General features: G+C 41.6%; 2 protein-coding genes across 3 annotated transcripts in view; one reads left to right on the top strand and one right to left on the bottom strand.

Moving 5' to 3' along the window:
* qin overlaps positions 1-26,515 on the bottom strand; it is a 150,580-nt gene that overhangs the window by 4,407 nt on the left and 119,658 nt on the right. For both annotated transcript variants that reach the window (XM_043434227.1, XM_043434228.1), the window contains 12 exons: positions 5,352-5,573; positions 4,931-5,061; positions 4,689-4,831; positions 4,472-4,585; positions 4,213-4,365; positions 2,959-3,220; positions 2,693-2,864; positions 1,901-2,014; positions 1,667-1,772; positions 1,410-1,585; positions 964-1,181; positions 61-676 (listed from right to left, as the gene is read on the bottom strand). In XM_043434227.1, the coding sequence (XP_043290162.1) occupies positions 61-676; positions 964-1,181; positions 1,410-1,585; positions 1,667-1,772; positions 1,901-2,014; positions 2,693-2,864; positions 2,959-3,220; positions 4,213-4,365; positions 4,472-4,585; positions 4,689-4,831; positions 4,931-5,061; positions 5,352-5,573 (2,427 nt within the window). The remainder of the gene's footprint in view (positions 1-60; positions 677-963; positions 1,182-1,409; positions 1,586-1,666; positions 1,773-1,900; positions 2,015-2,692; positions 2,865-2,958; positions 3,221-4,212; positions 4,366-4,471; positions 4,586-4,688; positions 4,832-4,930; positions 5,062-5,351; positions 5,574-26,515) is intronic.
* The window catches only part of LOC122419569 (uncharacterized), a 42,987-nt gene continuing 23,082 nt past the window's right edge, over positions 6,611-26,515 (top strand). Inside the window, exon 1 of the mRNA XM_043434253.1 lies at positions 6,611-6,972. Within this exon, the coding sequence (XP_043290188.1) occupies positions 6,906-6,972 (67 nt within the window). The 5' untranslated portion in view covers positions 6,611-6,905. The remainder of the gene's footprint in view (positions 6,973-26,515) is intronic.

Genomic DNA, 26,515 nt, shown 5'->3' with positions numbered 1-26,515 from the left:
ATTTGAACTATTTGAAAATAAATCCGTTCAATTAAAGCGAGTTTGTAAAGTTAAACCTACTAGTGTGGAAATGAAGAATTTGCAATTTTGGTTTTCCGCTATCAAATTTTGAAGCTTGTCACAGGAAGCTGAAATCCACCCGGAAGAGCCACCGCAAGGATTCAAACCAGCTAATTTAACTTTGATAGCGTAACACGGTGTATCCCAAAATTGGAGTGCCAATGGTTGTAAATCGGCGACTGGAATATTTTCTGTGTGAGTTAAGTCATACAGAAAAACCTGAGCTTCTTTGGGATTGTTAAATCCGACGATTTTTCCACGACAGAACATTCGGTCGGATGCTGAATAAACAGCACACTGATGACCGATTTTCCATTCATCATCATTTGAATGTCCTTCGTTTAGCGAGTAGAATCTTTGCATATCCGTGATCAATTTCGAGTAGCGTTTGTCGTTTTCCGGATCAGCAACGTAAATTTCATCAGGCGATTTAACTCTCAAGATCTTTACTCGTAACTTGAACGGATCATTCGTTTCTTGGCAAAGACGATTCAACGTCTTTTCCACCGTAGCTTGTTTCTGCTTTTTTTTCTTTACTGTTCGGTTATTACGCACCTTCGCTTTACTCTTTTTCATAACCGGTGGAGCAAGGGGTGCCTCTACTACTCCTGATGATCTGCGAGTAACCCATTATGAATATTAACCATTTGAAAATGAACAAAAATGATATCGTGATTAAGCATTTAACCTATTTCATGATTAACAAGAAGGTAAATTCGGGATGAAAAACTGATTGTATTGTTTGAAAAATTGTCTTTCCTTGAAAATATACGAAGCTTATAGAATTTCCTTCGAAAAACCATCTATTGCAATATCGATTGTAATAATTTGTTGGTATACTGCATTTATTTTAACAGGAAGTAGGAAGTAGACTTTGCTAGATTGCATCTAAAAAAATTATACCTTGGTCCTACAGAAATTGCGAGACCTTTTGAAACTAGCAACGCCGCTATATTGATGCCGGACGAAGTCGTTAAATTCACAGTAGTAACGTCCGCAGTTTTTTCGTATGCGAATACTCGAACATAAGGGTTCTCGAAATGTTCTGACATGAGTTCCTTACAGCTTTGGCTCCACTCTCCATCCACAGGGTTGATGTCTGCCAGAGTTGTTTTGATCGCCTGTCAATTGTTCGTTTTTCAATTAAATACATTGACAAAGTTCGGAATAGAAAATTTATCGGACAGTTCTCAAAATTGGAAACAAGGATGTACATCCGTTTATTTGTGACTAAGATTTCATTGTAAATAGAGTGATTTACTGGGGAAAAAACATCAAGAGTTTTCTAAGAACATTCTATCCACGTATATTATGAAGTCAATATGATTGGCGAGAATTGCATTGCTCACCTGAGCTGTAGATGCCATGAACTTTTCATGCAATGTTCGAATCTTGTCGAAATTGACAGTGATAGTCCTACCAAAATCGACGAGGGTAACTGTGACCATTCGTGATTCAGTTGTTTCCTTACTGATGACCGCCCGATACCAAGTGCCGTCGGTATCTTCTGCAGCACATGTCAATCCTGTAATGAATATAATATATTTGAGAGACGAAATTATTATTAACTAAGCGATTTTTTTTCTTCAAAATTCCGAATTTTTACCGATTTCAGGAACGTGAATGATACCATCGTCCGATTTGATTTTGTCTTTGTAATACGCGTTTATGTCGATCATCATTTTCTGGAGGTAAACGAAATTTTCATCTATCTGTAAACAAAAGTTTGCTATATAATGACGAGCAATAAAAAAATTTATTTCTACCTATGAGATCGTCGATCTGGCAACTTTCCGCGTCTCAACAAAGAGTTAATCTTCTTTGATAGAGAGTTTCTTACTTTCTGCACATATATACAATCCGGTGATTCCATGTGGGTGACTTTAACGTTATGGAAGTAGTTAATTGCCAGTTCTTCAAGGAAATATCTGCGGACTGCATATGGAGTGCTCCTCTGGAAGTATTTAATGAGAATGAAAATAAAAATTCATACGATTTGGCTCAGACGAATTGACCATTTTTTCTATACACATAATTTCCAATAGATGCTGCCATCATGACAGTTTTTCTATTACTTTTCGTAGTACTTGTACGATTAAAAAAATTGAAATTGGCAGTTACTTTTGTAAAACGGAAGAACCTGATGATTGCAAGTGCAAAAATTGTTTTCATTTTTCATACCTGTTCAGTTCTGTATCTTGCAGCAGAAAAAATAAATCATTACGAATTTTTGAGCACGAAAAAATAGAAGGGGTGTGGCAATTCAATAATGGAGCCCACGTGCGTATTTTCATACTCAGCGATCGGGTGATTAGAGTGGACTGAAGGCGTAGAATTCTAGTTGGTTATGTATCCACAGAAGATAATAGGGTAATAATTCAAGACACGCATAACGGAGATAAACAAAGAATGTCGTCGTTCTATCGAAAAATACGAAGTTTCAAAAATTGCATTCATTAATCGTGTGTATGAATGCGACTGAATAGGCTCAACAAAAATGATAATTGGACGAAGTTTTCAACGATTTTTCAAGTTTGATTCATCGTTTTTCTTTTAATATTATTCTACGGTCCAACACTTGCAAAGTCGATGGCAAATGCCATAGATGGGAAGTTAAGATTCGAAAACTTACCAGCAATTGATGGGAACTGTGGAAGACACCCAGGCCTATGAAAATGAGAGCGTCGCGAATCGAAGATGTGTAAGAACCAGCGATACGTTTTGAATTTTCCACTAGGAGATCGACGTAATAAATGTTGCCCTTTGAATTTTCGACGTGCATCTTCACAGTTTCGTTGAACGCCCTAAAGATATGGGAGACCATATGATAGTGATTTCTATAATGAAATATTGAAACTTTGAATGAATAAAAAGTTTCGAAAAAACGCTACGACTTACTGATATTTGGAAATTGCTTCACAGGCCTCATTCGACCATTGACCGTTTTTTGGCATGATGTTGTACAGAGCGCAGTGCATTACCATTGGTCCCATCGACGTAAGATGCTCGGGAATACATCGCAACTGTTGCTTGGGCACGTTGTGCTCGACACTTCCTTTATCAATATTGAAAACTTCGTACCTTTCAGATTTTTCGGGAAATGTTACTCGACCCCGGTACCATCTATTGGTAACCTGATGCTTCACGGCGTACAAACCATCTGCAGCAAATTCATTGGTTATTTTTACACAGAATCTCAATGCAATTTAATCTTATTCATCTCATTTTGACGTTTCGATGACATTTAAGGTTGACCTATCGCAATAGCTAGTCAAGAGACACTTTATTATTTTTAAAACTTTAAATTAACAATAGATGATGGATTTATATATTATTTTATTAGTATTACAAAAGTCCATAATTTTTCAGGTGTGTGTCGTGGTCATTCTTATTTGACTTACATCGTCCAATCAGCCATATTCCTAATACATATGGCAACGTTGTCTCCTTTGCTTACCATTTACTATCCCTTTACGCGAGTCTTCAAACAAATTTATTTTTCCTAGCATTCTGTTTCTCGGATAAGGACCCTCAATTCGACTATTCAATGAATACAGTTTGACAGTTCACATACTCGAATCCGTTCCGTGTTATTCGAGGTTATGCAGCAATGCCACATTTACGCAACCAGAGCGGTAGTAGCAGAAGACAAAGACACACCACGTAATTACTCGACTAAATCGAAGATTTTTATTTTATTCGTTTGGCAAACTTCGTTTTTTTTTATTGAAAAATGATCCTTATCATTTTTTCAACATTTGAGAATTCTTTTTTAAAACATATCTAATCGGAAAAATTAGTTATTCATGGCTCAAGTCTCTGTTGGAGCGCGGTCTTCATAAGCTGTGTGTTAAATTTCGAAATTTTCTCGATTATTTATTGTTATAACTAGTCAATGATGCGCTCAAAAATTTTGCAGGCATTTTTCTGTGCACTTTAACTATGAAATAAAAAAATATCACGTTTGTATCTAATAATTAAGTTTGCGATAGGTCAACCTTAATTAATTCTTTTGTTGCGTAATATAAAGATTGTTTCTTGGGTACAGTTTACTTTAAACATTCTATGCGTCTTTGTTTGTTGCATTAATGACTTCAACGTCTCATATCTAAATTCGCGTTTCATTCTCCTCCCTAAAAAATATCATCTTACTTTGTTCCACTTCACGAGGTACTTGGTGATTTTTGTTTGCATAATTATTGAGCATCTCCTCCAGTTCGAAGATTTTGTTAAGATGGGATACCTTGCAGACGTAAAAGCTCGAAGGGTTTTCCACGTTACAGATTTTCACGGGAATAAGAGTGTCTGGAAAGAAGAAAAAAAATGTACAATTAAACGAAAACGAGTCGACATTTTTCTAGCAATGCTGGTAGCGGGGTAACGAAATTTCAGATTAAAATAATTGTCTCACCGCCGTTTCGAATCTCGGCTTCGGTTTCGTTTAGAATTTCGGAGCGCTGGGAATACACCGAACGGCACGATGAAGCTTTTCTCATCGTTGATAATTCCGAACACATAGAATTATCTAAAGAAGTTAAAAGTTTAAAAAACGAATAACGTTTTTAATGTAATAATCAAATTCTATTATTCGATGCAAAAAAGTAAGCATCGAAAGCAGGTTTTCTTACCGTGCGGTCTTTTCACGAGGGGCTCGATTTTGTAATCTTCCGGCAAATTGTCCTCTGTCTGTAAACAGTAGCCTGAAATTTCCGGGATTACAAGCTTGCAATGATTTTCGAGGGCCGATTTAATTGATTGGTCAGGATGAAATCTGTTACGAAAAACAAAATCATTTTCATTGATTCTCATGGTGAATAGGAACATTAGCGAACTTTGGTGCAAATGGTTATGCAAGTAAAATTTGACATACGTTATGTTGCTGTTGTCTATAATTGGATCTTGAACAAGATAACAGTGTGCTTCATTCGCGAGTTTTAACATCTTCGTTACAACGTCTTTCAGATTTATTCGTTCCGACAAATTGTTCGCGTTTAACGTCATCTGTGGGAGAATAAATTAGTGGTGCTGTAATTTTGACCCTTCGAAATCGGAACTGCAAAAGCTTCGGTGGATTTTTAATTCAAACGATTGTTACGTAGAATTTTCATGATTCATGTTTCCCTTTCCGATCGGAATATGTGCTTTTACATACTCTGTGGGCGTTTTTTTTTGCCACGAGCTTAACGAATTTCGAGCAAAAGGGCCAACTAGTACACATTCAAGTATATTTATAGGTGCTAATAATTTCATGAGTTCTTTCGATTAGTGATAAACTCGGGAGGAATGCTTACGGTTAACGCAGCCTGGAGTTTATTTTCCTGAGCATCGAGACGCTTTTTAAGGTCCTCGAGGTTTTTCGTTAAATTGTCACGTTGCTCGTATAATTTGTCGATTAAACGTTTTTCGATATTCTGTAAGAGGCCATGGAGGTGTACGAAGTGTTCGTTGATGGCTTTTTCGATATTTCCATTTTTATGTAGATCCTGTGCGCTTGTCCGGACTTCTCGAATTTTCTGAAACATTAAAAACAATTATTTGTTAACGAACGTCGGTGATCAATAAGGGCAAAAAAAATTGCAACAATGTAATAGTAAACGGAATAAGAAATATGGCTTAGACATGCTATTTATCATTGGGCTAAGACTGAAAATTGTTTACACATTTTATATGCGTGCGAACACGATAATTCGCGATACGTCGACTGCGTCATGAAGGAATCTAAATGGTCATACGTCGAGTGAAAATATCGATTATGATACTCATCATATATTGTCGCAGGTCGACGGATCAAGAGCATAAATATTGGAAGCAAATGGCCCATTCTGTAAATAACGGAGAGAGGCATATGATTTTTTGTCCACAGGCTCCGGCAGCGTTAAGCATCGATTGGCGTATGTTTGTATCGAGCTTGAATACGAGCGCGATGCTGGTATAAACGTTGGAGAATATTTCAAATAGCTTCCTTGGGTAGGATTACAGGTTTGAAAACATGAAGCACGACGGGGTATTTACGACCTCGAAAATATTTCCATTGAGAATGCCTTGTGTTAATGATGAAAAGTGTTTGATAGTTTAAAATGCAAAAGGTAGGAATAGGAGTGGGAGGCTCATTCTTTGGTCTCGTCTCATTCGAGTATAAGAGATACTCTTTGTGGCACGATACGCCTGGTGAGAGGCCATGGATCCTGCAGCGAGGTAAACGGGGCCAGCGAAGCAGCCTCTCATCCTTTAGAGTGGCATCGGAGAGAGACCAGACGAGGGAGAAAGAGAGAGAAGAAGAGAAAGCGATGGAGTGACGGAGCGAGAGAGAAGACCGCGATTGCGATCGAGCCGTGCAGAGAGTAAAAGTGAGTCAACGTGAGGTAGAGAGCTGCTCGTCGCCAGTCGTTTGTGTTGTTGCAGCACAACTAGTTAGGCCAAAAGCCAGCCTCGGAGTGTCTTGGCTGCCACGGCAGCGAGTTGATTGGAATGGCAGGGATAAAACGAAGCGGCAACGGCAAGAGGTGGCCTCCGTCGTCATATCGGTGTTGGACGATCGCTATGACGGCGTTTATGCTCAGTCTTTCTCGTTGTAACGAGCCGGTATCACGCGCTAACTCTTTCCGTTACGATCACCGATCCTACCAATCGTTCAACATTCGTTCAAACGAGTCGTTTCTTTTCGTGATCCTTAAGCAGGCGCCTCGTATCACGATGACTAGTTCGAACCAACTTCCCACTTTTAGTTTCTAGTCGACGCTTTTCGGTTGCCGGCTGCCTCCGAGCAACTTCGTCGCTTCATTTTTTTCCCGGTAAATTCATGTGAAAACAATTCAGATACTTTGCTTCGTTAGCGATAGGACGAGATGAGGGCGAGGTTTCTTCAATCGGTGCTCGTCGTTGTGAGCGCCAAGATACTCTTGCCAGTTACCGGTGAGTATGAAACGCAAGTTCAGCAAGTTCATTTATATGCATGCGTACGACATGCAACCCTCAACCTCTGTACGGTTGTTCAACAAGAAAATCGATTGAAAGAAAAGAAGATCGACGGAAAGTTGGACTTTATTTGTTGAATCTTGGAAAGACTTTATGTGGAACACCATATTTTGCAAATTTTCGAACTGCTTTCCTAAAAAACTACGCACTTCGCCCTTTTACGGACTGGGACAAGGGGAGGGGTTGAAAACGTAAACATACTCGCTCCGTCAATACCACAGGATTTCCTGACTACCGGCACGATATAATCGTCGGGACAAACTGCATAGACGACCAATCGACCGGTATAATTATCGTTAGAGAAAGTTATAAAACCTCGTAACAGATGAAATCATTGTGGGAAGGCTTCAAGAATCTCGAAGAGAATTAATGATAACCGAATTCCCGAATTCGAACTCGGGCAGAAGTATTCGATCGTGAGAAAACGAGTTTTATGGTCTCGTGCGGAAATTTTTATGAAACGAGTTTCCTTAATATTTTATTGCTCCAATCGATTTCGCGGCACGTCGATGATCAACGGGACCAGCGTTGTACGCAGAAGTTATTGTCTCAAGTCAAGAAATCACGGACTCCGCAACATCCGATCGAATTGTTTTTCAATTCTCCATCGCTTAGTCGATTATGTGGACGAGCTTCAGCCGAATAATAATTATATCTGGAGTAAATTTCGTAAAACGAGGTTCTCAAAAAAGCATGATTTTTCATGAATTTTCAAGGCTTCCCGATCGCAAATTCTTTCTCTTTTCTTTGTACAGATCGATGCTGATCCCCGTCTTTTGATAATTTTTCTTTCGCTTATTCGGTTATTATGCGCGCAAGGTTGAATAGTCCTCCTTACGATGCTTCCTTTTCTTTAGTGTGGAGGAAGAGCCGCTGAGCTCAAGTCTGGACTAAGCAGAAGCTGAGTCGTTGGCCCTGATTTTGTTCTTCCGTTATTTTCGACGTTGATTTTTCAATCTCGTCGTATCATTCGTCCAGAGCGATTGATTCGAGCAGATTTATCAAAATCTAGAATCAAGATCGAGAGCTGAATGGATGGTGAGCTATAAAAATGTTTTTGATCCCGGGGCGACAACGTCGGAAGATTTCATCGACGTGGAAGCGCGAGCACTCTTCCAGGCGATATTAAACCGTCTGCACAACATCTAAGCAGCCGCGAAAACATGTTTTTTTCGAGTCCTTAACGAAGTACCCTCGGTACGTAGTGAGTCAGAGAGTTTTAGTCTTCAATATGGGTAACGTAGTATATATTTCGGCAACACCGTAGCCCCTGGGTTAGTGTACGTGCTCACGTACAAGTACAAGCATTGAGTCTACGTATAGTCGCGTATAGGAAACCCAACTTCTGCGTGTTTCGTTTTTCATCAGTGGGTAAAGAAATCCGAAGTGTGTACGGGAAAAGAAACATCCCTAACCTCAAAGAAGACTTCAAAAATGATTAAATTGACGGTGTCTTCTTTTCATATTTTCTATTTCTTATTGTTTCCAAAAATAATTGATGCATGAAACACACAAAATGTTCGTTACAAATGTATAATATTTCTTTAGCAATACTGTGTTTGTGTTTCTATCGTTGACTCAATTTGCGCATGTTCGGACAGTTTCGAAAGTGCTGCTGTAACTTACATTCGAATGAAGCGCCATAACCTACAATTCTGCGGTGTTGCCACATTTGCGTGTTGCTCAAAAACCTTGTCTTATTTCCAGTCATTTCTTAGAACACAAGCAAGCTTTGCATATTTTCCAAAAAGAAAAATGTTCATTGGACATTCGTTTATATCTTCTCCAAATTTTATCAAAATCTGTTTGTTAACTTCAACGTTATAAATTAAAAAGTGCGTCTGAATCACAGATTCACATAAGACTCCATGTTAACTGCTTCAAATTAAATCGTAGATATCTCTTTTCAAAGTCAACCAAAGGTCACAAAATTTTAACTGACTCATTTTTCGAAAGATTTTGACATCTTTACAAATTTTTATAATATTCTGTTTGTTAATTGATTTACCGAGGGTACTTCCTTAAAGATAGTACAGAAAATATGAATGAGGAATATAAAAAAATGGTAAGTTAAGTGGAATTTATTGAATTGAGTGGTAGCGACGTGGATTATGAGTATGACTGGTGTGGACAGCCGACAGGATATCAGACAGAACAGAGCCGTTTATAATCTCCGTTTATCCACGGTAAATTAGCCGGGAGGGCAGCTGCTGCCTCTCGTCTTGAAAGGAAGCGTCTTTGGGGGTGATCGGGAATCCGATAGCGTAGCGGTAGCGCGCGTACAGGGGGTAGTGTTAATTATGCTGAGGCAAAGGTTGAGACATAGTCAAAGGAGGATTTGCTCGTGTTCCCGGGGCACGATATCGAGCTATCCTTTCCTGTATCTTCCGGTTATCCGTCGGAATACGGGATTGGACTGGAAACGGTTTCGTAATAGCGTCGATATAGTACGAGGTGATGAGGAGAGGCAGAGGTGGAAGAGCGTTGCGACGTTTATAGTTAGTAAAGGGGCTGTTACCGGTGGTTGTTAGAGGCGGGGATGATCTTTCACTCGGATGTGATCATCCCTGGTGCAGATTTTCGCAGAAATCTCTATATTCGAGCCCGGATATAATCCTTTCTCTGGTGGTGCTCCGTTTGTCCGCCTCTTTAAGCGCGTTATCGAAGGTAGGAGAGTGTTCTTATCGCCGAGGAGACACCGCTGGGAATAGCGCACTCGAACATAATATTATGTACAAAATATGGCGTGGTGGGGTGCAACCGTGATTCGAGAGAGACGCACTCGTCGTATACGAAAATCGGGAACGATAGACATAAGCGCAATTTACGGCGTAGAAGCGCAGCACAACCGTTGCTGGATCATCGCGCTCTACGGGTCTTTGATCCTCTCACTGCTCTCAGAATCCCTTCGCCTGCTTCGAGTTAATTGAATACCACCGACCAGCGTTGACGTAGTCGGCTATGGCGAGTTTAGCAAATCGCTGCGCGTTGCACCGGAGATACCATGATCTACAGAGCCCATGTATCTACTGTATACGCTATAATCTGCTGGTATAGTCGACCGTTTGGACACGTTCGTCTTAACATCGTGTAATTAACGGCTTATCACAGATCAATCGAATTGTATCGGTTAACAGGTGAAATATCCGCTCGCGGGCTCTAATGTTCTATAGCCTTCTCAAAATAGCTTGTAATTGGAAAATACAGAAATCCCCCTTCTAAAATGTGTAATTAGGCGTCGAGTACCGATCAATGCGAACGTTTGATTGTCCTGCGATTCTCAAGCGTAGGTTAAGTGCGGAGAAAAAACATCCGAGTGCAAACGAGCTCGATAGAAACTTGATTGCACTCGGGAATTTGGAAAACGAAGCTCTTACAATCGAATTAATGTTACGATACATGCGGCCAATGGGGCGAAACAAAAAAATAGGTCGTCGAGGGACGTAAGAATCGCGGTGTAGAATTAGTGTAGCAGAGAATTTTTCCACGAAAGCCCCGCACCCAGATGTTCTCTTAATTTAACTTTTAAAACGCACTCGCGCACGGAGAAACTGATATTGCATTGGGAAGCAATTTTCATTTAATTTATATGAGAATATGAGAAATTTGAACAAGAGTTTTCCAGCAGAGTTATACGTCGAATCGTTGAGAGTGCATATGGAACGCGAAAAAAACTCGAGTGTAAACGCGATGACCGAGTGTGCACCGTTGGAATAACGTTGAACGATTATGCTGAATCAGAGAAGTAGGCGGTCTTGCACATATCACTGACCGTATACTTCATTATTGTAGAATCTTTGATCGAAAAGCTCGCGCACCGTGATGGTTTTAGAAATCGCACCCTTCGGCGTTCGGGCTAATTGAATCTGCGGGCTATGAGAGAGACGGAAAGAGCAAGAGAAAGAGAGAGAATGAGCTGAGCTTGCAAAGCGTATACATGGATTTAACGTTGTCCAATACAGCGTTGGCGCTTTACCCATCCACCAAGCGCAACGGGCGTAACCCGAACGATATCTGCATTCGTTTAGCTCGGGGCATTTCTGCATGCGTACCGTGGGGGTATGCTATATAACCGACAGAAACAGAGAAAGGGAGAGGTAGAAAGGGGAGGAGGGCATTTGCAAACACTTGCAAACATGTGGCGGACGAACCCGGAGCTCGTTATAAACGTAGTATCGCGTGGAAGAAGCAACACAGAGTTCTCTATGCGAGCGTTTGCATAGAACCTATTTGCGGTGATGCTCACCCTGTCGATTCACCATGTACTCTCTTTCCAACGTGACCGTTCGCTCTTTTCACAGCGGGCGAACTATGAATTCTCTCCTGAACACCAGAAACAAAACACATCGGTGTCGATCGAGGGATGCGAGGACCCCGAGCGTTGGAGAAAACAGGAAAAAATCTGCTGAGTGAATAATGAAAATTGAACGGATGACGCACATTTTTACTTCAATCGTGCACTCTCTCCTGCCCTCCTCGCCGCCGGATGCTTTGACCGAAGCCAAAGGTTAACAATCGGTTGAATCATTCCGCGATGCCAAAGACAGAGCCTCTCCGTACACTGCTGCTGCGTGTCTCCTTCTCTCCTTCACAAAATATCTCTTTGCTCTCCCTCTATGCGCTGCGATCTTGTTCATGCTACATTATTCAATCGATCGAGAGCGAGGTCGACGAGCATACCTTGAATCATAATTATTCATCGTTTGCCTCCCCTCCCCCCCCCCCCCGGCCCCCGCGAACATCTCGATTCCGAGGCTCAATCATTGAAGAATTTCAATGTACGGAGTCCTTATACAAGTGGAACTAGATCAATGTACAAATGAAAGAAAAACGAAAGAGGAAAAAAGAGAGTTAGAGATGAAGATGGAGAGGCAGCGAGGGACCTCGTGGCCCTGCGAGCTCCCCTCAATGGAGATTTTTCCTCACAATCCACTAAGCTCCATTCTCGAAATTTCAAATGTTAAGGGATGAAGATCGTCTCGAGTAACGAACATCGAGAAACATCATCACCCGAGGACTTAGCCTAATGAAACTTTGAGCCCGACACATAACCGTTTTCCATTTTATTTCATTCTTCTGTCTTTTCCATTCTTCGCCTTTAACATTGATGAAACGGAATTCCGTCATCCGCTCTCATCTAGAAAGCTCGAAATCGAGAGCTTTTTTCATCGGTCATCGTTCCAGCGGCAGAAGCAATATCTACCTGACCCCTGCACTTCCTCCATCCCCCGCCCCACCCTCCCTCCCTCCCTCCTTCCCCATCATATCCCTTCTCTAGTTTCGTCACGATTAATTTACCGTCGCGATAAAATCTCGTTATTGGGAAATAACGGAAACGCGTCGCGCACGCGTCGCGCTTCCAGGCTTTTCGAGGTACACACGAATCTGTGAACCAGGACAAAAGAGTGCAGTGGAATGAAGTAGAGTGGCATAAAGCACGCGATCCAATCGGAGTTGAGGGAAAGTGGGTGGGAGGAGAATCCTCTAGCGTACACTCAAAATATGTTTATATATATGTGTGTGAACGTATTTTTTGAACTGAGCCATGAGCGGAGCAGGAAAAAATATGAGCACATACGCGTACGCTCGAACAAGTTATCTCTGACACTTTTCGTCCGCAAATTGTGACGTAGAGCAGAGTATTTTTTAGGGGAAAGCTTGTCCAACTTGTTCGAGCGTTCTGTTTTCACGGACTCTCATACCGAAATTGTTCAACATTTGTCAATTCTGATGGGATAAAATTATACTCCGGACGCTCGTGTGTTTTCCTACATCTGTAATACTTATTCCTCTAAATTTGAGGTGGCAACACTAAATATTCGGGGCTCTCGGGACCGACACTTTTTCCCACGCATCCGATACGAACATCCTGGTTGTCTACAAAACCATTCTCTCGTCGTTTTTCACTGCTATCGATTTTTAGCAAGATTTCGGAGACCATCTCAGTTTCGCAGAGCTTGGGACGGAAAACTTCTCTGGCCATTCGTTTCCCCACAGAAAACTCAAGCTTCATCGAAGCTACTTAACCCCCTTTGGTTTCAGGCATGAGAACTCAAAGATTCGCTGTCAAAGCAAATGCACGAAATTCGGTCTACCAACATTCGTTGTTTCCTGCTTTCGAACTAATTTAATCGCCGTACCAATTCAACGTTACATCGAAATCTTGCAGCTGGTGATCCGCAGAGCTCGCTCAATAGCAGGTAGTTGGAAGTCGCGAGGGTGAAATTCCGAGTTACGTAAGCTCGGGAGGTGTGAGTGACACAAGAGCATATATCGCATAAGGAGACGAGATTAGCCGGAACGGAAATGGAGCTCCGGGTGTTGAGGCGCGTGTAGCCAGCACAACAATTCCTAGTCCCCGTAAGTCGTAGCCTCGTTAAATGTCCGTGAGTTTTGAGGCAGGCGCCCATGTTGGTTCTCGCTACAAATGCGGCTACGTCCAAATTAGTCGGTGAAAAGATAAACGTGTATGCCTGTAAGGAGCACGGACGGGTGCGTGTTCCGTAAACTTGAGGCGGACTCTCACGAGGCAGGTTAGTAGAGCTCTTTCCACGAGTTAACTCCCGCGGCGTTGCGGGCCAAGTTTTTCATCAACTTTATAAAGAATCGATTCGGAGTGCGAGCCGCCATGTTGGTGCAGATTGCAAAGGAAATCATGGAGGAAGGATGATCGCGGTGTGCGTCGATCAAGTTGAGCGAAAAACTGCGAGCTGAAACCTCGTCGAGGGAGGGCTCCGGGTGCGCCGCGAGAGCTCGACGTCGAGCGTATTATAAGTGGTTAGGTGTTGACGCCTGGTAAATCATGCTACAGAAGTTGAGTAGTCTCGAGCCTGCAAGATTCCAGTGGAAAAGAGGTCGCGAGCGTCACGGCATTCGCCGTTATTGTGGCACCGGCGAGATCCCAGCTCATGACAATACGGAGAGTCCGGTGGTGAAATCGGAGGCGTGGATGGAGTTATGAATTAGGTATCGTGCTCTCTCGCGAGCGCGCTCACTGCTCGGCCGACACTGCAGCCTGTGACGAATGTATAGGAATACCCTGAGCGTGCCAATGCGAACAAGAAAGCGTGAGGGAGCGCGGGAATTTATCCGTCTTCGGTCCGCCTGCGTTTCTAAGCGTTACACGACGCTTCGTAGCCGCAGGGTTTATTGTGGACGAAGAATCGAGTCGGAGTATTGTATTTTTATGCGCCTCGTGTGTTTTTACGTAGCCTCACATATTATTCGGTAATGTTAACAATGGATTGCAATCTTCGTATATACTTGGTTCAAAAAAAACGAGAAAAATTACGTTTGTGTCAAAAACGAGGTTGTTCGATCGATCGATCGCTCTCGCGATTACGTACGTTCGGATCGAAGTCTTTTTCAAGGGCTTCCCTTTCGCTCGGTACACAATGCCCGTACTCCGGACAGCAGTCTGCGACTGTTCACGCCCTTCGATAAACGTGGGATCATGCTTAATATTATTTTTAAACGCTGATCCAGAGACAGGAGTTATTCGTGAGGATAATGAATTGTGGTTTGCGCTGGTGGATCGAACACTTGAACAATTATATAACGGTTTATTGAAATATTTATTAAGCGTCGACGTGGATCACAGGGAAGATGACGACGCTGAAGTTTGCAACGTTGGAGTCCAACGAAATGAAGGAAAAAACATTTGTAATTCACTAATTATTTTTCATTTCACGAAATATCGGTGCAGCTTGAAAAACTACAAATTTCAAATTCGGTAGGTAACAAAATTGGAGAATTACTGCAGTCATTAGGGGTTTCTTTACATCATTTCGTTGGACTCCAACGTTGCAAACTTCAGCGTCATGGGAAGATGCGGGTACGCGTGTTTTTAACGGTATAATCGTAACTTGGCCATAATCGCAAGAAACGGAAATTAAAGTAGTTCGGCCGTTCTATGACTAGTCAAGTTTGCAACTACTTTATTTTGATTAATCTCAAGTCTAAATTATTTATAAATTAACAAACATATTAAGAATATTTTCATCACAAGAATGTAATAAAATGCTTCGACAATATCATGAAAGATAAAATTTATAGTTCAACTTGACTGATTGATGATTGGGTCAGTACCGGTGACACTTGAAATACACGTAACCTAGGAAACTTTTTATTGTGCGAAAGAAAGTTTACATCGGTGTAATGTAAGGCACCGAGAAAAAGGAAAGGTCGATTCGTTAAAAAAAAGCGAAGCTACTAGACGAATGAAAGCACGTGAGTCGGTCTCAAAAATAAATTTGATGAAGTTCCCGCGATTCTCGAATTCGCCCGAAGTTCAATCAGCTGTTACCAGCAGTCCAACGTAATGACTGACGTCCGCTTTCGGGACGTCAAAAACTAAAGTTTTTTCATGTTTTCTTTCTTAAAAGCCGTGATAAGGTCATGTTTTTATTAAAGACACGGAATCTGTGACAAATTTTCTTCACGATATAAACTTTTCCGAAGCTCGAACACCGTACAATTTTTTCACAATTAATATTGTTGTGAGTTCTCCCATAAGGTACCGTGTTAAAAACTCAAAATTGTAAATGAAATAATTCAAAATTTTCGCCCCGTAAGAGGCCCTGGAACTGTGCTTATCGTCATCAGGGAACCTTGAACCATAATTTACCGCAAAAACGTGGGCCTTCACCGTACTTTATCGAACGGCCGAATTACTTTAAGTCGATTTAGTTGATATCAAACCGAGATCGAGCAGCGCGAGATTATCGTTACTGGTTGATTCTCAGAGGATTATTGAATATACGAATAAGACGCGTGCATGTCTCGGTCCGAGGAAAGCGCAACAAGCCGAAGGCAAATTCGGGGGTACGAAATCGCGCTTGTTTTGGCGTACGTAAAAATTATGATCATTCGTAAGATAAATTAACAAAGAACAAGCATTTGAGGATTTTTTAAATGGCTTTAAATCCTAAAAAAACTTAATGAAACCCGAAGGAAAGTTACGTCGAGGCCGCACGTTGACGTAATACGATTATTGTAGAAGCGTTTACTTATGGTATTAAGCGATAATAGAATGAGTCATTGGATTATTAAGTTTGGGGTTTCTTCGCTCGAAAAATGATATTGTAAAGTTAAGACGTTTCGAGAGCGCCAGAGAGAAAGAGAGGGAGGGAAGCTGACTGAAACTATCGCGAGGTTAATTCATGGCACGTTATGTAGCACGCACCATATCGAAATTGCAACCCCTTGTACGAGCCCGGAGAGCGTCTCATCTGTGTATAAACCGATAACTCGATGTACGTTCTTTGAACCCGAGGCGCGTTTCCAGTAGCGCACACTCTTTGCGTGGAGTTCGGATGAGAGTTTTGCAGCCTCTCGTATACACATGACAAATTCGCGATGACGCACGAGCCCAATCGAAAGTTTGGGAGAAGTGCAACTCTGAAGAGAAAGCCCAATGTCCCACCCCAGTACACGAGAGTCTCTGAAGGTGTGTCTCGCACCATACTCATGGGACAGAGGTTGAGAAAACAAGCAGAGGTCGTCCTCTACAGTAAAGCAACCTTCCTCGACTCACGCTCATATGAGATAGAATTCGCTTCCCCATATTCGCACGCCTGCGACAGTTAATTGCGTTTACCAACATCTCTCAGGAGCGATTGGCAACCACCGGCAAGACCCCCGCTCCTCTCTCTCTCTCGCCATTCTCTCGCTCCTCTGCTCTTATACATCGCGTTCGCTTCGCCTTTTTCTAGCACGCGTTTACCTCAACTCGTTGTCGTAGTTGCTTATAACCTCGTTCTCCAAGATGCGAAACGTGCTACGAAAGGAACCGCCGGTCGTTCGGGCTTATATTTTGAGGAAGACCGAAGAACGTGAAGGATTCGGAGCAAACCTTGGAACATAGCCTCCCCCGTCGTACACAGGCTGCACTCCCGAATCAGTCTCACAAGTTTCCACCAAGAGAATCGAGAGATTTCGTACCACGTTTCACGTTTTCTATCATCCATCGTCGCAAGTTTATCGCTCTCTTTCACTACGGATCCCAGCACTCCTCCCCCCCCGCCCCTCTTTCGCCGCATTTTCAGGCACACTCACTACTCCGTATACAAATATGAATTCAGTTTACTATATTATGTGAAATAAACTAATCGGCAGGAGAGAGCGTAACTTTATGAATGTGCGCAGTATGCATTTGGACCAATTGATGTGAACTTGTTCATTAAATTCCATGATTTCTAATTGAATTTACGTACGTTTCTCTAATTCACATGCAGCTCATATTTTTACCGACTTAGGCTCCATTAGGTATGTTCCTGCCCACAGAATTACCGTTTAAAGCGTCATATTCAGCGCGATGCGCGTAACTGTACGTTCGATTTTGCCTTTCTCATGTTTCAATCCATCCTATAAATTCCACATTCGAATGTTCATTTGCTACCGCTATTTTCTGCGTGTGTGAGCACACGTTACGCACACATTAAACACAGTTTTTGATTCGTGTACACGCCCCCCTTCCCCAAACACATTGTACCCCGAGCCTCGTGGTAAACTGACAGTCTTAACGATTATTGAATTTCCGGTTGGTTGCGCGTGACTCATACCTGGAGCACGTTCGCCTTTTCCCAAACTTATTTACTCAAACGGTTCACAGTTTCGTTTTTGACATTTTTTTCTCTGTCCTTCAACTTGTCACTAAGGTCTTTGAAGGATCGCAGGATTATTCGCTGATCAATGACCGTTGTCGGGAATTCGATCGCCACTGTGGAGAAACTCTTGCAGCGAGCAATTCATTTTTCTTATTGAAGTCTCTTCGTGTTCGAAGCGCTGGGGTCGGCTCAATATTCACGAATTCGATAACAAATTTACACGTTTCAGATATTGTTCGATCTACGAGAAGAATGAGCGACGTGGAGAACGGAACAATCCTGCCTCATACATGCGCACCGTGACTTTCGTTACAAGCCTAATCGTTCACATTTGTCCATATTACAATCCAAAACAAGAATGTCTATGGCACCGGGACCGCGCCCAGCCACTTTTTGCCTCAGGTCATTTATTATTGCACTCAAACAGTGAGTAATCGATCGCGGGCGGTACGAGCTTGCTTTCGTTCTGTGAGTTGAGTGCAATTAATACTCGAAGGTTGCTCGCAGCTGCAATTGGTCCAACCGCATCCTTCGGACATTGCATTTCGGCAATGTCCGAAGGCATTGCCGAAAAAATAAACGAAATTAATCTTCCCCGGTGTTGAGGTAAGAGGCTAATTCCAGATCGAGACGGTGGGTGGCGAAGAACGCAGAATCACTGATCATGGACTAAAACACCGAGTTCTTTTCTGTCGGAATTCATGGGCGATAAATCCTCAATCATTGTTCATGAGGTCAGGGAGCGAGATTGAAAATGGTCTAACATTAAATCAAACAATCAAAATTGTGGTTGAAACAAATTCTAAGCTGTGCCGACCACCTTTAAGGAGGGTGGCTACGTTCGTCAAATTGATAATAAATTGATCAAATTTGGTGATAATGTTCTTCAACATCAAGTGCGAAGACACGATTTTTTTCAAAATTTTCTTCTGCTTAGTTATCGAGTAATTACGGATTAAAGCAGATTTCTTATGCCCGGAATGTATACCTATATATATGGAAACGCTATGCTTATACACTTGAACTTTAGTGATCAATTACTCGATAACTGTACAGAAGAAAAATCTTAAAAAATTTGTACTGTCAAATTTGGCCCTAAAGAATACGTTCACCAAATTTTATTAAATTCTTATCATTTTGAAATTTTTAATGTATTTAACATGGTTTAGCATGGCAACATTGTATCGTCGGTAGCCATATTATTACCGGCGTTTCCATACATATAGGTATAACATTCCGGGCATAAGAAATCTGCTTTAATCCGTAATTACTCGATAACTAAGCAGAAAAAAATTTAAAAAATTGTGTCTTCGCACTTGATGTTGAAGAACATTATCACCAAATTTGATCAATTTCTTATGAATTTAACGAACGTAGCCACCCTCCTTAACAAAACATTCGAATGAATTTCTCTTCAATATTCATTTACGCCTTTCCAACGCAAAGTGTCGACTGTGAAAAGGGGATCGAGGTCAGGGACAAACGGAGAACTTTAAAAATAACGGACATTTGTTTCTTTATTCCTTCAATTTTTTATATTCACGAAAAAAAATTGCATTTCGAAATTTTTTCGTTTTATTATCTTTATTTTTAAAAAAATTTTTTTTTTAATTTATTATATCTTCATTCTTTTTTTTATACTTCTACATAATGAAGAACCTCAAAAAAAGTTGTCAAGGTGAATAGAATTGGAATTGCAGTATAAAAAAAAAAATTTCACAAATTTTCAAGCGTTGCATACCAAAAATTTTTTTTTTAAGAATGAAAAAATGATCGTTATTTCTCGGTGTTGGAGATTATGAAATAGAAACGGCTTCTCAAACTTCTGTAAAGAACAATATTTCCTTAGGTGCCGCGCTTGGTCACAGTCTCCTCTACGCAATATCTTGCGAGATATATTACGGTCCGTAAGTCGTCGTTTACAATTTCATTCGGCCTCAAAAGCGTAAAAATGGGAGTAGCTATCGGAGAATTTTCAATGTAAACCGGCGAGGCTTCCGAATTCGAGTCTACGGATGTAGAAAAATTCGAATTCAATCTACAATCTTTAGACAGTTCGGGATTGGCTGGTCATATTCTGTGGTGAGAAATTTGATAAAAAATTCCGAAAGGATGGAATTCGAGTTTATAACAGTGCGGAAGGGCTTGCGCTGGCTTTAATTCCTTTTAATAAAACTTGACGTGGCTGCGGCGGGTTTCGATGGCTAGCGAGTGTTTTCTTGTGGCAGATTTCTCTGAGAGATGATTGATGTTCAGAGTCCCGGTGAATTATCGCTTCGTTCTTTCATCTCGTACTGTTCTTGGATTCAATTTGTTTCGAAAAGTTAACAACCATTTGTGGAAATGAATAAACAATTCGCCGGCAATTCAGCCGGACGGGGTAATGACGATAAAAGTTGATGGGATATCATTAAAATGTGTGTACGAAGAGCCGTTGACAGTGCGCGTGCATCATTTCGATACTGGAATATTTATCTATAAAAAAATTCCCGGAAAATTATCGGAATATCGTCGCGTTGGAATTTATCGAATATTCCGACATTTTTTAATCTTCATAATCAACGTGTCAATGGATTGTCGAGCATGAAAAAACTATTCGAGAAGGCACACACTGACAAACGCATTTCACTTTTGGGCTGCTCCCAACGCATTATTAATTTGTATAACCGGCGTAAATTGACGGGAAAATAAACGCAGCTCTGCAATATAAAATTTATTGGTTGGGCGTACAGGACACGAGGAGAAAGTTTCGTCAAGTGGCGGGTATTTGAGTGGTGCTGGGGGGGGAGATGAAAAAAGGTGAAGATAAAAATGGAAAATGATAATTGAATATGGTCAAATATGGTGTATTGATACGTAGAAAAATTGGTCGCCGAGTTTTTCGTGGAGGGATTTTCGTGAGAGAATTTGGGGGATTGGGATATCGTGCGGAGGAGAAACGAGGCTGGAATTGAACGATCTCTGTTTGGCCGAGCGTACAATACCATAAAACTATGATCCGTATAGAGCCGTAAAGTTTGAGCAGGAAGGCAGAAGAGGGCATATGAAGCGCGGAGTTTCGGCCAGAGAGTCGAATTTTATCACCCGGGATCGTTTGAGGAAAAACATAGAGGGATGAGGAGGATGAGGGATGATCGGATGGAAGCGCGGGGGTTGCTCTTTTTTATCTCCCTCTTTGCGCGGCTCTCTCCTTCTCCGAGTCTCTCTCCCTCTGGTCGTTGCTTGGCGGTGATGGTATCATCGATATTCGTCCAAAAAGGGGGGGGGGGACAAGGGAGGGGTGTAAGGCGAGAGTAACGTTGCTCGGGTTTGTGCGAGAGCGCGAAGCGCCCGAGGCCGTAAAGGCAAAACTTTGCATCGGCGAATAGCTACAGAGTATAAATGCGTATAGGTATACAGAGGAGAGGCTCGGAAAACTGGCCGGGCTAGAAAATCTGCCGACAGCAAACTCTTTTTCATCCCTCCTCGTGCCTTCCTCTATACCTATCTATTTACTCGAGCAGTCCTTGCGTTTACTACACTTTTCACGGTGATGCCTCCGCCACATTCTCCTTCGCTCATCAGGTTTGAAGAAGAGAGAGAGAGAGAGAGAGAGAGAAAAAAAAAGGGTAAATAAACGGCGGGCGGGTACGCGGTAGCGAAAACGGGGAGGCACAGCGTCGGAGCGAAAGCCAGAAGGAGAGCGAGTCTCAGGATAGGAACGCTTGCCACCAACCCTCTTGGCTTATACATTCGTATATACACGTATATACGCATATATACATAATATACGAGGATGCGGTATATCTTGCTTCGTTTTACGTTGGGTTTTATTGTATTAAGTGAAATTGCAACGGTGCACCATAAAGGCACTGAGGTTTTACGAGTAAAACTGGGAGCCAGAGGGAACGCGCGCGTATTCGCGCAACGTAGCTGCTGGAGATAGCGGAGGTACTACTATTTTGCCCGGGCTCAGTGCGCGCGAAGATCGCGAGAAACGGGTTATACCCTTAGTTCGGATGTAGTATAGCAAAACAGAGAAAACATGAGACGAAGAGAAGAACGGATGACTGAGATGCAGGGACATGGGAGAGGTGGCGGAGGGGGCGGGGGAGGGGGAGGGGGGGGTGAGAGGAAAAGTAGGAGAAGAAGGCTGAAGAAGGGAACGCGCCACCCCGGTAGACTCCTGGGTACGAGAGGGTACGGAGAGAACGAGCTTCGCTGTACTCTGTCCGGTAATACGTTGGAAAAGGAGAGGAGGGTGCACACCATGAGTATATACGAGAGAGACCCGGGCCAACTCGCTGGGTAATCCCGGGGAACGCGACCCGACGATATACACGGAAAATGTGGAGAGGCCAGGAGCAGGATAAAATAGAGAAGAGGTGTTCCACTCAAAACTCCGTGCAGCGTAAAAGCGTGAGTGAACGAGACTTTCAGGGATCGGGTTGTTCTTTCTCTCTACCCCTCGGGGCCCTGGCTCGTGCCGGCGTTAAAATCCAAATGTTCACGGCGACAGGAGCTTGGGTTTTAAAGCCTAGTGAAACTTGTCCCTATCAGTGAAAAGTAAGAGGGGCTACGCAGCCCAAATTCTATCCCTTCTCTTCTCTCAAGCTTTTTTCCATCCCCTCTGCCCTCCCCCTGGCCACGAATTCCGCCATCCTCTTGCCATTCCCCCATTCCTCTCAGTTTCCTTCTCATTCGCTTTTAACCCTCTCGCCGTTGTGCTATTCTTGTGCAATCCTCGCGGCTATATTGACGCAAATAAAATTTATCCGCGTGATGCCTTGAATTCTGGCAGCATCCACTCCCTGCAGGGATAAATGAGTTCTGGCTCTTCTTCCAAGTATGCGTCGTATTCTTCAACGCTCTACTCTCCCCCTCCCTGATTGGCAGTATAAGCGAATTCGAAGAGACCCCTACGCTTTCTAAATTCCACAGAAATACTTATTCATACGAATTCCGACTTTGATGCACCCTCCCTGACCAATGTGTCTCGACTGATAAATCATTTCATGTCGACGTGAAAATACTCCCGAACGTCTGTTAGCTTTGCTTCCAAGATAATTCATCTCCGAACGGGGTCTCCACATACTCGAGCTCGTCGACAAAGTGGTTTTTATTCATTTTCAAATATTTGGCAGAATAACAACCGTCCTCTTTACGGTTCTACTCAAAAACAACGCTGCTCCAAACAGCCCTACTCTCACATTTTCAAAATTAATACGACGCAATATTTCTTCTCTTTTGGCATTAATAATCTGTGTTATCCGCCTAGACATGTCAAAGAGAAGAGACGTTATTTATACATAAAAAAAAAAGTTATACATGAAATATAAATCTTCAGAGTGGAAATGTTATCGAGTAGATTTATAAGAGTCGAGTTATGTCACAGCAAGTCAACAATTCTATTTTCAGTAAATGTATTCAACAACAATAGCTGCTAGTTAACAACTTTGTCGGTAGTCATTCTTAATAACAACTCCGCTCCTTAAGAAGGGTGGCTAAACATGTTAAATACATTAAAAATTTCAAAATGATAAGAATTTAATAAAATTTGGTGAACATATTCTTTAGTGCCAAATTTGACAATACAAATTCTTAAAGATTTTTCTTCTGTACAGTTATCGAGTAATTACTCGATAATTCTCGATAATTATCGAGTAATTACTCGATAACTAAGCAGAAGAAAATTTTGAAAAAAATTGTGTCTTCGCACTTGATGTTGAAGAACATCATCACCAAATTTGATCAATTTCTTATCATTTTTTGACGAATGTAGCCACCCTCCTTAATAACTGCGGATCTACGTAGAGAACGTCTATCCTCCTTAACATGTCTACTCCGGTGTGGTATTTAATTCCCAATATCTCTACTCAGGATGATTTCAGAACATATCTCATGATGAGTAAAGATATTGTAGATCATGGATTATACATGAGTAGACATAGAGTTGTTATGAATTTCAGAGTAAAGATTTTAGAAGCAGAGTTGCTTCTAATCTTTCCTACCAAATACTCGTAACTTCAAAAAATTTGCTTTTTCATACTATATAAAAAAACAAAATTGGCATATAATTTGGAGTTGGAAAAACGTTGGATTCGTACAGTGTCTTGGGCACAAAAAATTCCAACGACAGTACGCATAAGCACGAAAACTCGCGCGAGTATTCGACAACGCTCCAAATCGACAAAATGCAGTGTTTTATGATGGCATAATAAGATTGTCTTGGTTTAGCTACGCCAATAGCCAAACGTCTCGTTTGAAGACGGCAGACAAGCGAGACTGAGAAACGATGGCTCAATCTCATTTGCCAATTACTTTGATCTCCGAACAGATTTAAGACGTCGTACATAAACCGTTTTACAGTGGTAAGTAAGCTCGTGCTGCTTTGTGTTTGTGAACAGCGACAAATCAGCGCTGGCAACCACAATGCGGAACCGAGTTCTTCGCTTTCATCTGAACTCCTGATTATCTTCTCTTCAGGAAACTGAATAGAAGTGGCGACGCAAAACACAAGCCCGAGTCAACGAAAGAAACGACCCGAGCGCGCTCCATGGAAACGTGTATGACGAAAGAAAAAATTGAATCAAGACGCAACGACGAAACCCGGTTTTTCTAGGAATCCGGAGCGTATCTCGTCTTAGAACCGCTTCATTGAATTATCAACGAAAACCTCTCTGAGACGTTCCTTCATTTATTTATTTCTAACTGAAGAGTCGAGGATGAACGAGGACTCGCCAGGGGCAGCTTTGAACTGGTCTACTGATGACGAATCCCACGATGTTATGGCCATCGAAACCCAAAATGCGTTCCGGTGCACTTTTGTATAAATCACGAAATATTTTAGTCTTGAAACCAGTTTTAGCGAACTCCATTCACTACACTTTTGTAGGCACTATTAATTTCTTTTTTCACACTGAAAATTTACGGTAAAATCAAACAAGCGAGTGACCATTTAACAGGTCAAATTCCCCTCGAAATGTGCAATTCGCTCAATTAGTTTTCGATCTTTCTGCAGAATGCCAACAATCTGTTTCGGGACCAATCGAAAGACGCACTAATTTTTGAGCGAGCTCTCCGGATCATGAAACATTGCTTTGAGAATATTTCGCCTCTTGTTAAATTTTCATTTCTGTAAACTGTGATTTGTGTTATTGGCAATTAAAACGAATTATATGAAAAATTACAATAAAAAAGTGGTTCGCGATCTACCAAAAATTTCCGTCCAACAGAGTGCATTCGATCGAATGGATTTTTTTAAATCGGATACTGTTAAAACCGTGAATAAAACGCGATGGATTCGAAGGGTGATATTTGAAAATATTTCGTTGTTTTAAATCGGGCGTGTCGACTGTTTTTCATCAATTCGTAGAGGCTAATTCGATGCGCCTAGTGAATTGAGGAGTTAATGGAAGATGGAATATAGTGATATGAATGTTGAAAATATAATACGATCCCCTCAAAAGCGTCGTTAGGTGCGATGGTGGTCACACAGGAGACGGGGCTTCCGCAGAGTGATTGTGGCAGTGATGCAGTGCGAGCAAGTTCAGTTGGTGTCAGGCTGTGCATGTGGTCGAAAAATAGGCGTGAAATAATAAAAAATCAAAATAATGGAAGGTCTCGACAGCTCGGGATAAAAGCTATGGTGGCATTACACCCCCATTCCCGTTATCGACAATCCATCACAGCAAATCATTCCGAACAACTCGAAGTGCTGGATAATTGAGAATTCGCCCAAGGGCCTGTTCGACAGAGACGTTATTCTTGGTGTAAAATATCAAATGGAGATAAATCAAATGAACGAATTACCTGAAGAACCGAAGTTTACGTTTAAGTGAAAGAAAGAAAGAAAAAATCGTTCGTCAATGTATTAAACCGCGTTAGAGTCAACTCGACAGCACTGTTGTCACTTTCTCTCTCATTTTACACTGTTTCCTCTTGAAAAATTGATTTAAAAACCGGGGAATTTCTGCAGAGATTTCAAGGATCATAATACTGCAAAAAAAAAAAAAAAATTGTCAGGCAACGAAGTTATGAGCTCAGAGAGTCTGAAAAATTGATGATCGTTGCCACTTACGTTATCGATCGAGTGAATTGCACTTTCATGGTTCTCCTATCATCCGATTCACCATATACACTCGAAGCACAACGTTATACAACGTCGTTTACGAATCTCGAACTTTCCAATTTATTTTACAAGTTATAGGAAAAAAGGCAAGATTTCGACGCACTCGATTCTTCAATGATTATGTTGCTTGCTCATTCATGTTACATCATCGGCCAATGTCGACCATCAGGTAATTCGAGAAGAGCAAATTCCATTCTACCCCGTTGACTGTTTGGTTTCCAAGAAAAGAATATAAAAAGTACCGTTATGACGAATATTCCACTGGAAAATATCTCACAAGCTCAAAAGCTCTAGCTCAACTGCTCAATGATGGGAGAATGAATGAATTCGAGGAAAAAATTTAGCTAGATATTTTCTACGTGTTCGCTAATCCGAAAATGTAGATGATTATAATGAGACATTTATCGCAACGATTACGCGCTCCCTATTTATACCTCGTTCGAACAGTAGATCCGATTCATTATGCTAAATGATGTACGGTTGGTAAACACTTTATGTGAGATTAGAGGAATTCAATAATTAGCGCGGAAGAGATATTTGGCGAATGTACACTGCGGTTCTGTAGTAGCGAGGGGCGAAGAGTAGCCAAAATTGTGATGGACCGATATCATCAACGCGAATATTGAACGCCGAATAGAGGATGTAAATGGTATCGTTTTGAATTCTTTGTACACACACAGGAATTTTGTGATCACTCGTTATTTCGTTGTTCCGAATTGCCTGGAATTTTTATTGAATTGTTATGTGGAATTTGTACAATATG

This window comes from Venturia canescens, chromosome 1 (assembly GCF_019457755.1).
Source record: "Venturia canescens isolate UGA chromosome 1, ASM1945775v1, whole genome shotgun sequence".
Taxonomy (NCBI): domain Eukaryota; kingdom Metazoa; phylum Arthropoda; class Insecta; order Hymenoptera; family Ichneumonidae; genus Venturia; species Venturia canescens.
The sequence above is the reverse complement of the archived record's forward strand: the minus strand, read 5'-3'. Positions and strand labels throughout refer to the sequence as shown.